We start from the raw sequence: 11,181 nt of genomic DNA, 5'->3' as shown, positions 1-11,181 counted from the left end.
TCATTTTTATGTCATCTCATGGCCTATTTAATACTTTTTTACATTATACTGAAGTGTGAATTAGTTATTTCAATCACAGTGTTCAACAACATCCAACACTTTTTACGAATATTCACACTTAACACTTAAAAAAAATGAATACTGTCGTTTGCTTTTTCGCGGTATTTTCCTTTTTACGGATATCCGTACGAAGCCTACGTAATATTAGCTTGTCACTTAATATACTGTTCTCTTCACTCTCTAGATAGTCTACTAAGGATTCCAAATGATTAGGAGCAGCACCATGTGATATTTTCTTACTAGCAGCACTGTCCACCTCTTCCTCATTCTCACTTTCTTCCCGCTCTTCTGGCTGCACACCCACTGAACTTATGGTTTCGTCACTGCTTAACATTTCGAAGCCCGGCTCACACGAGTTTCTGTTGAATACTTAATACAACACGTTTCCTTTTACACCCTGACTTTTGCTAACGCACTTGAAGATCGATACAAAGAGACAAACTGAGGCGGTGTATCTGTCCTTGAAACTTTCCACAAATCATTGCATTCTTTCACCCCTACCCTAGAACATTGTGTTAGCATAACGGGACCAAAGAATGCAGAGCTCGGTTCACACTAGTGCGAAAATAGTGTTACAAATCACCATGTGAAACAAAAGTGACTGAATATTAAACAACATATAAGCCTCAAAAAAGCCCCGGTAGCCCCGGTTAAGCCGCAAACTAGTTAATCCGCCCCCGGATAATCGAGAGTTGACTGTATTTCCAAAAGCCAAGGCTGCCCAAGAACTGGCCATAAAATTCCTGAAGGGGTGATATGCCTATAACAGTTAGTGAGCCAGCAAGTTCTCTGTTCAGTTCAGTGACAATAGAGAAAAGAAAGGGAAAGAAAAGGAGAGGAGAGTGCAGTGGGTGGGCAGTGGTTTTGCGGTGAAATAATGAGTGGACAAGAAAATGACTTTAATGGCACAAATGGTTACAAATGGTGGGACAATATCTATTTCAGTTACTGATATGTGAGAGAGTATTTCATTGCTAGCTATACTTACATTGTCGGTGATTGTGACACCTGACTTCCAAACTTGATACCTCCAGTCAATATTCAAGATGCTTGAACAAACAAGAAACATACAAATTAATACAATATACAATATAATACAATACAATATAAAATTTCACTGGATGAAAGGTGAAATGGTTTGTGACCGAACAACAAATGCAGTACAGTTATTCAGAAGTTCTGTCATAATTTTCAGGGGTTTACTTTGAACTTTTTAAATTAACTCAATATAAGTACTGTTAAGCATAAGAAACAAAAGGGTGTGGTTTGATTAGGGTAGTATGATTATAATAATGTGGGACTATTAATTTTTATGGCTGTAAAATTTATGATTCTCATAACGTTTGACACCTGCTTTTATTTTTTCCTTAAGGTAGATTGTGTCTCCATACTAAGAAAAGCAGTTATCATAAGTTTTTGCATTTATTTCTCTGGATCCTTACATTTGTATCATAAAGTATTAGTTTCATATTTATTTTACAAGCTATTTTGTTTTAGCTGGCTATCAACTTAGACAATCAGAGGTATACAAGTATAACGTCATAGTGAAAAGTATGCGGATTGATGAAATCTAATATAATGCAAAAATTTAAGTGATAAGGGGAAAATTCAGTTCTAGGAGAGAACAAAAGTGGGAATAGAGAACATTACATGATGAATGAATTGCTATTCTTCATAAACTAAGTCAGATATACTTCAGAGAGACTGAGAGGAGTTTGGCATTTAGCATACATAAGGGAAAAAAGATATATTTAACAATGACCATGGTCTTCTGATCACACCCAAAAATCAGATTATCCATGTTTTTCACTTATTTGTGAACATTTATTTCTTTTTTAATTAGCAAGGATAATCAGGAGCATATTGCATGTAATGGTGGCACTTGAATTTATAGCTGCAACTGTGTTGAGTTATGAAAAGAAAAATTCTTTTGTTCTTACAAATGTATAAAGCCACTTCCTGTCTCTTCCTCTTGAGCACTGAAAGATGTTTTCTCCATTCCCAGCATATTACTAATTGAGTCAAAGTCGTAAGTCTCACTATATTTTTGGCGTACCTTCTTCTTCACAAATTTATCCCAATAGTTAACAGGGAATGATCTGAAATAACAAAACAAATGTGTGAACTGTACACACAAAGAAACAGCAAATTATTATTATTACCATTGAGCCTTGCATATTTTTTGATACTACCATTTTATTACATCAATTTTAATCCTTAATTTATGTTTAACTGAAATAGTCTCATTCTACACAGTAAGTTCCTTTTGGCATGTACAAATGGAGTAAAAAATTAAGGTTCCTTTCAAACTAAAGAATATTATAATGAAGTGCTAGTATATCCAACTAATTTATTAAGCAGTATTTAGCAGGTGTACACAGAGCCTGCTTTGCACTATTCCAAACTGAGAAGACTAGTGGTGGGATAAGGAACACATCATTAAAATTTAACAGTTCAGGAAGAATCGAAAATGATGATGAAAAGGAAAAAGGAGGAGGAGGAAGTTCTGACTCTTGAACAAAACAAAGAACAAGAAATATCTGAGATACATCTCTCATACTGCAGTTCACAACTCCATCTACAGAGTAGGAGCTTTGTGCCATGAGGTATTCTTTCAATGGTAATATTCATTGAATAAGCTTTTAATTTGGGAGGAAGCTTCTTGAATACTATGAGCCTTGCACTGTCAAAATTTAATTAAATATACCAAGTGAAAACAGAATTATGGTAGCTTACTTGTAAACGAAAGTACAAGTGCAATACTTCAAATTTGCATGCAGGTAACCTAGAAAGGAATGAAACCTTGGATTCAATCCAAAATTTCTGAAATCATGTCTGGACTGACCCTTCAACATTAAATTGAAAACAAGTTAAAGTGAAACATGTCATGTTCAAATAAATTGGTCCTCCAACACAGCTTGATATTAAAAACACACATTTCATTGGCATCAGACAGTGCCCACCCATTCAGTAACAAATGTAGTTTCATTAGAAAGATATTGTTTACATATGAAATGCTGATATGAATATCTAGTGATATCTTCATGCAGTTTTCAGCAATTTTCAGTACATCAGCACTCTGACTCAACATCAACACACAGTTGCACATCAGTGAATGCATAAAGAGTAGGCTTAGACCGGCCCCTTCACCGCAACCTTCAATGATTTATTATGTATAGCTGCAAATCAAACTGGTACTCACTTTGCTGATATGACTAGCTTATCCCAGTGTGACTTGATATCATCATCCTCTGGTTGCTCTGCTATATATAAACCATCAAATTCCAGTCGCCTTGCTATCTCCTTCTCTCGCTTGAATATAGCCAATGGCACCTACACAGCAGTTCATATGTCACAAATATGGAAACTGTACTAATTGTAATTATGTTCCATAATTATTTAACAAGACTGGAAAGGTGTGATCCATACCAGACCATGAGTAATTTCCACACATGTTCTTTCCGCCAAGCATTCTGAATCTGCTTTCAAGTGCATGTACACAATAGTTACTGAATTTTGGAGGTTGCAGTAAAGTTGCTCCTACCCTACAAATTTGAGAACTTGCCACATTGTTATTACCGAAATTAGAACATACAGATTTGAGGTGGCCTCCAGTGTCATAACACTCATTTCAAATTTCATCAAATCTATCAAGCAGTTCAAGAGTTCAAACATGCTGATGGCCACAGACACTAACTAATTTCTCAAGTTCATAGCTTGCATAGTCAGTGAAATTATGATTTCAAAGTGTCTCTCAAGGGAAAATTTATGAGACTGGATCAATGCAAAAACAGCACAGTGTGACCAAGCATGATATTCAGAGAGCAAAAATTTTCCATTGAAATTTCAGCAGATTTTATGCCAGCATACAGTAAAGTACAAAATGTTAAGAACCATAATTCTGACTGTAGGTATGATCAAACTGTACACAATTGATTCCAATATAATAAAATTAAAAAAATGAAGAAGCCAAAGGCACTACAGTTAATCTACAAAGCTGATAATCTGTCCTCAGATAATTGAGAGCCTCCTGTTATTCATTATTCAGACTGAATCCTGCTAAATTACGTGAAAGAAAATCTGATGTAATATGAAGGTTACACAGTCTTGTGAGATGTGAAACTATAGCCTGGTATACTGGTATTTATGTTCCAGAGGAATCTGCTGCTTGCATCTTCAGGGTGGAAGAGCCTGCTGCAGGTTCCTCCAAAATGTTGGTATATGTGTACAAAACTACATGGTGTCACAACCCAGATGACCATATTATTCACAGATGTGAGAACCGAAAATTACATAAAATGACATAATGTGGCATCTGCTATCAAACTAACACTGTCTACTGAGGGATACTTTCTGCTCCGATTCAGTAGCATCACATATCTATCTCAGTTCATTTGGACAATCTGACTAATCATGTCACCTGGATTTAATTTCTTATGATGGAGAGAATCAGTTGTTTTAAGACTGATAGAAAGATTTGTGAAACAGATGTGTTTTTATAGTACTCTTTTGATTACATCAAATTAATTTAATTTATCTTTGACTTCACTTATTACATTTTTAAGGCTTATGAGTTTATGTTTTCATGGTGGTGAAGATTCATATTGTGGTCTTCTGGGTTCTGATATCATGCAGGTGGCTACCAGCATTTTAGAGGAACATATTCCCTCCATCACCTGGGTAGATGGAAGTGGCATCTTCCTTCAAAATGCTTGTACTCACCTACCAGACTAGATGGTGTCATAAGCTGGAAGATCACAACATGAATTTAAGGTTTACAGTTCCTCAAGATGTTAAAATCTGAACAAAACTATCAGATTTGATGTATTTGCATATATATACATTTTTGCTTTGCCCATATGTATGTACATGTATGTGGGTGTGTCTGTGTATATATATATACAAAGTTTTTCTTGAACATTCATTTAAAAACAGTTGCATTACAGCCATTTTAACATATAAATGTTCTGAAAGACAATGATATATACAAATCACAACCATATCAATAGTTTAGGCCATAATCATACATAACACAACATGTACATTGTCATATTTTCTGCATACGATAAAGGTTACGCAGGGGACAAAGCTAACCAAAGTTTCACTTAACTCTCATAAAACCATTCATTGTGTCTGGTTCAGCACAGTGTTATAAATCTTGATGTAGGATTTGGGGTTTTCTACCTTCTCAGATATAACATTGTGTAGTCTGTTAAAAGTCAACTAACGTTTCAGAGGCTCTGCTTGCTACCAGCTTGGCTTGTTTTTTGACCTTGAAGGTGGAGGTGGCATGTTCCTTCAAAACGTCAGTTGACTTTCAACGGACTACGTGGTGTTATACCCAGAAAACTGAATTCTTTAAAAATCTGTTCAAATGCTTATGCCAAAAGGTGGGTGACCAAAATTCTAAGCTCACCTTGAGATGGTAATATGCAATAAGCATGGCCACGGACACAAGCGTATGTAATGCTGCCATTAACCTCATAACATGTGCCATATAGAAGAAATCTTCATCAACATGGACCAATTCTATAGGATCTTCCTCTTCATCATCCTGTCCTCCACTTTCCTCTCCACTCAGAACTTCTGTTGAATTAACTTCAGCAGACAATTCATCCATCAAATCAGCCAAGTCTTCCCCAGAACCACTCCCATCATCACCATCATCACCATCATCACCAAGAGTTGTTACCTAATTTAAATTATAGGGATAAGACAAGCTGTAATGCTTAGCACACAGTATGTTCCTATAGGGGAGATAAATTACAGTCACTCTAGCAAGATGTCTCTGAACAATCTCAATTAAATGGGACTTTAAAATGGAAAATAATTATACAGAAAAGGATGTTTACTCTTGTACTGATTTTTTCACTTCAAATTTACAAGAATATCTTTCTTACGTCATAGATGGATGCAGCATTTTTAATTGTATTAAGGCTGTGGTTCTTGTGTTATTTACAGACCAAGGTACAGTTGGAAGAAAAATATTGAAATTGATCTAAGAAAATGTGTGATCATGTGAACTGGATATCAACTCAGGATTGGGTCAAACAGCAGGCTCTTCTTCCACGATGCAGGTCCCACTTTAGCATTAGAATCTTGAGGATTTGATACGTATTAAGGAATATTATAATTTTGTGTGCATAATACATGTATTAATGACATTAAATTCTTCCCTTACATTTATCAAAATACATGAGGGAAATGAGCACATGAAGGACATGGACTGATTAACTGCTCAAGATCATTACATTATCTTCTTGGAAAAGGAAACAGCTCATTCCTATATTTGAAAAATATCAGTCCAACCAGATGTCCTACTCTACAAGAAACTATATGCCTTAATGAATAGGAACATTAGAAAAAATTAACAAACCTTATAGAACAGTAGAATGAAGTTTATGCAGAAAGCCAATACTAAAGCCACATACTTGAGGTTGTAGAAATTTCGAGCCAAGAAACTAACAGCCCTTGCTGTGTACTCACTGAAGTCAATCTGAAAACCAGTGCCCATCAGTACTAAACTCTGGTTTAAATTACAAAATCAAGTATAGAGTAATAATCATTATAAGTAAATATAGCAGATGAGTTAAGAATACCCCTTCTATGAAATATATCTGTACAACTGATTAAGAACAATCATTTCCTCTACATAAAATTGTTGAGGCCATTCTTTCAATGTTGAGCAAAAAATTTGTTTCATATATGTGACATTGTTCAAGTTTTGAGGTTTACATAGTAAAAATGGATATCTGTAAAATTAGAAAAACAATAATCTGTATCAGACGACTGCTGGAAATAAAACATCAAAAAGAATGAAATTGTTATATGAGACTGAGATTATTAATTAATGTACTTCTCCACCTTTTCATTATGAATCAGATAAATAATTAGACTAGAATTAATGAGAATTACTTGGGACACAGCGGCTGGTTCTACAACAACTTCCTGTTTTGTTTCTGCCTCTACTGCTGCCATCACAGCCTGCTGCTGGGCTGCTGCCTCTGCTGTTGCAGCAGCAGCTTTACGAGCTGCGTCACCCCTGCATGAATAAAACCAAACACAAATTACTAATTTTTTTTTTCCTTGGCACTACAGCCCCAGTGGGCCTAGGCCTACCTCCATGAACTTCTCCATTCACTTCGGTTTTTCTAGATCTTACACATTTGGTAGGACTCCTTGGGCGGGTGATCAGCTCATTGCAAGGCCTCTACCTATACACAAAAACAGAAAAACGCACACACACAAACTAAACATCCATGCCCTGAGTGGGATTCGAATCCACGATCCTGGTTTCTAAGCGAGCGAAGACAGTACATGCCTTAGACCCCTCGGCTACTGTGACTGGCAAAATTACTAAATACACTTGCAAAAATCATCTGTGCATCAAAGAATGAAACAGCTCAAATTAGGCCATCATCTTAGCTCTGATTCTTCCAGCTATTCAATGAGTTAAAGTTATTATACTAACGGGAAAACCAGATAAGCAGTCAAAAGATAACCTGATAAATTGGTACACTGATGATGAAAAGGAGAAGTATGAAGTGAGTGAAGAAATGTATGGAAAATTTCAAGCATTGTAGATGGTACTTGCTGGGGTTACAGCTCAATATATTTAAATACAAAGCAAGTGCTCTATCATTGAGCTGATTTGCTCAATGGCATACATCATGGCCTTACTCTCCCCATACCATCCCATTCATAAGGCTGAGAAACATAATTAGTATTTACTACAGGATTCTGATGATGGTGTACATGGCCTTACTCTCCCCATACCATCCCATTCATAAGGCTGAGAAACATAATTAGTATTTACTACAGGATTCTGATGATGGTGTATGACACAGAGATATCAGTTTTTGGACTTCATGCATCATCCTGGTTAAAAAAAAACTACCTTTCAGAAAATGGATCCGTTTCCATCCTCAGGTGAGGGAAAAACACCTATTCTGTTACATTTCTTAGAGAGAGCTAGCCCTAATCACAGGACAAGAGATATCCCAAAACACAAAGGTTATAAAGACCTGAGACCAGGCTAAGTCCATGAGAGCTAATAAGAAAAATATACATTACAAATTGTTCCAAATACGTACAAGAGTGGAACCAGGATAGATAGAGCTGTATAAATATATGTCATGAAACCAAACTAATAACCAAGTCCATGACCCCACGGCATGGACTAGAAAGGAGAACTAGTAAAAAACTAATAATGTCTAACTAGCGTCAACAGTGGAGTAAATCACGTCTATCTAATTTAGAATCTAACAGAAATCAATAAAAACATATATCATGTCATACAGATTTCCTATGTGAATTGGTGACTTCATTGCTGATAATGGGGATCCCAATGGGAGAAAAGTCCAAACTTGGTTGGCTAATTGGGTTGGCCGAGCATGCCATATGGGCCGCTTCTCTTTTCTGGACATTCTAGTCATCAGAGAAGAGACGGCACCGGTCACACAAATCTACAGGAAACCCACCCACACTGGCCAATACCTCAACTTCAAATCCAACCATCCGGCACATGTAAAAAGAGGTTTGATTAAAAGTCTCCACTATATGCTAAGATTGACAAGATTTGGCCAAAGAAATTAACAACCTGAGACATGCTCTTCAGTTGAACGGTTATCCCAAAGGCTTCATTGATTCGGTCATTAATTCCAAGGGCAGTAGTCGTCCGAAGAAAGAAGAAAAACCTCTGTGTTCTGTATATATTCCATATGTGAAGGGTGTTTCTAAAAAGTTTAAACGGATAGGTAATCGATATAATATTAGGACCATCTTCTAAACAAAACACACTCTTAGGAACTCTCTTATGAAAACCAGACTGAAAAGAGATCCACAACAGACAGCACAGTGCATCTATAGCATTCCCTGTGAATGTGGCAGAAGCTACATTGGCGAAACAGGCAGACCTCTGGCTGTGTGGCTCCGGGAACATAGGCATAACCTCAAAGAATGTCTTCTAGAAAAATCTAAACTAGCTCAACATGCCTATGAAGAGGGACATAGGGTAGGCTGGGATGAAGCTAAGATTTTGGATATTGAAAGCCACATCAGGTATAGAAAATACAAGGAAGCCGCCCATTTGGCATGCTCGGCCAACCCAATTAGCCAACCAAGTTTGGACTTTTCTCCCATTTGGATCCCCATTATCAGCAATGAAGTCACCAATTCACATAGGAGATCTGTATGACGTGATATATGTTTTTATTAATTTCTGTTAGGTTCTAAATTAGATAGACATGATTTACTCCACTGTTGACGCTAGTTAGACACTATTAGTTTTTTACTAGTTCTCCTTTCTAGTCCATGCCGTGGGGTCATGGACCTGGTTATTAGTTTGGTTTCATGACATATATTTATATGGCTCTATCTATCCTGGTTCCACGCTTGTATGTGTTTGGAACAATTTGTAATGTATATTTTTCTTATTCACTCTCATGGACTTAGCCTGGTCTCAGGTCTTTATAACCTTTGTGTTTCGAGACATGGCTTGGCCAGTGATTGAGACTACCTTTTTTGTAAAGGACCTAACAGAATAGGTGTTTTCCCTCATCTGCAGATGGAAACAGATCCAGTTTCTGAAACGTTTTTCTTAGTTATCTTAAAACCAGGACTCAGGGCACAATATGTGGAATTAATTTCTTGGCCAGTGATTGAGACTAGCTTTTTTATAAAGGACCTAACAGAATAGGTGTTTTCCCTCATCTGCAGATGGAAACAGATCCAGTTTCTGAAACGTTTTTCTTAGTTATCTTAAAACCAGGACTCAGGGCACAATATGTGGAATTAATTTCTTGGCCAGTGATTGAGACTAGCTTTTTTATAAAGGACCTAACAGAATAGGTGTTTTCCCTCATCTGCAGATGGAAACAGATCCAGTTTCTGAAACGTTTTTCTTAGTTATCTTAAAACCAGGACTCAGGGCACAATATGTGGAATTAATTTCTTGGCCAGTGATTGAGACTAGCTTTTTTATAAAGGACCTAACAGAATAGGTGTTTTCCCTCATCTGCAGATGGAAACAGATCCAGTTTCTGAAACGTTTTTCTTAGTTATCTTAAAACCAGGACTCAGGGCACAATATGTGGAATTAATTTCTTGGCCAGTGATTGAGACTAGCTTTTTTATAAAGGACCTAACAGAATAGGTGTTTTCCCTCATCTGCAGATGGAAACAGATCCAGTTTCTGAAACGTTTTTCTTAGTTATCTTAAAACCAGGACTCAGGGCACAATATGTGGAATTAATTTCTTGGCCAGTGATTGAGACTAGCTTTTTTATAAAGGACCTAACAGAATAGGTGTTTTCCCTCATCTGCAGATGGAAACAGATCCAGTTTCTGAAACGTTTTTCTTAGTTATCTTAAAACCAGGACTCAGGGCACAATATGTGGAATTAATTTCTTGGCCAGTGATTGAGACTAGCTTTTTTATAAAGGACCTAACAGAATAGGTGTTTTCCCTCATCTGCAGATGGAAACAGATCCAGTTTCTGAAACGTTTTTCTTAGTTATCTTAAAACCAGGACTCAGGGCACAATATGTGGAATTAATTTCTAAGGGCAACATGGACGGTATGACTCATTTTAATTATAAAATATGGAATGTAAAGGTAGGGATTCCACAAGGGTCAACCTTGGGCCCATTTTTCTTTTTGATTTACATAAATGGCCTACCCCTCCATATAACTAATGGGTAAGTGGTGCTATTTGCAGATGATACCAGTATACTGGTAATAGAAAATAACAAGAATATTCTTCAAGACAAAATAGATAAGGTAATGAAGCAACTCGAATCTTGGTTTTCAATGAATAATATGGTAATAAATAATGAGAAGACTACAGCAATGTATTTCCATATGAATAAACTACAAGATAGCATTGAGCCAGTAATTACCTTCAAAAAATATAATAATTAATTATACAGCACAGTTTAGGTTTCTTGGTATTAATTTAACCCACAAATTAAAATGGAACATTCATATTTAGTTGGTCTGTACAAAGCTCAGTAAGGTGTGTTACATTATTATTGCTTTGAAAGGCGAAGTAAGCCCACATGTCCTTAGGAATGTGTACTTTGCTAAATTCCAATCTCAAATAAGTTATGGTTTGATATTTT

The 11,181-nt window shown here is 36.4% G+C and overlaps 1 protein-coding gene across 7 annotated transcripts in view; it reads right to left on the bottom strand.

The window, feature by feature from the left end:
- The window catches only part of LOC111866591 (ryanodine receptor), a 256,073-nt gene that overhangs the window by 17,320 nt on the left and 227,572 nt on the right, over positions 1-11,181 (bottom strand). For all 7 annotated transcript variants that reach the window (XM_033752340.1, XM_033752342.1, XM_033752343.1 and 4 more), the window contains 6 exons: positions 6,976-7,102; positions 6,437-6,556; positions 5,477-5,752; positions 3,263-3,393; positions 2,001-2,159; positions 1,049-1,109 (listed from right to left, as the gene is read on the bottom strand). In XM_033752340.1, the coding sequence (XP_033608231.1) occupies positions 1,049-1,109; positions 2,001-2,159; positions 3,263-3,393; positions 5,477-5,752; positions 6,437-6,556; positions 6,976-7,102 (874 nt within the window). The remainder of the gene's footprint in view (positions 1-1,048; positions 1,110-2,000; positions 2,160-3,262; positions 3,394-5,476; positions 5,753-6,436; positions 6,557-6,975; positions 7,103-11,181) is intronic.

This window comes from Cryptotermes secundus, unplaced genomic scaffold (genome assembly GCF_002891405.2).
Source record: "Cryptotermes secundus unplaced genomic scaffold, Csec_1.0 scaffold680, whole genome shotgun sequence".
Lineage (NCBI taxonomy): Eukaryota > Metazoa > Arthropoda > Insecta > Blattodea > Kalotermitidae > Cryptotermes > Cryptotermes secundus.
The sequence above is the reverse complement of the archived record's forward strand: the minus strand, read 5'-3'. Positions and strand labels throughout refer to the sequence as shown.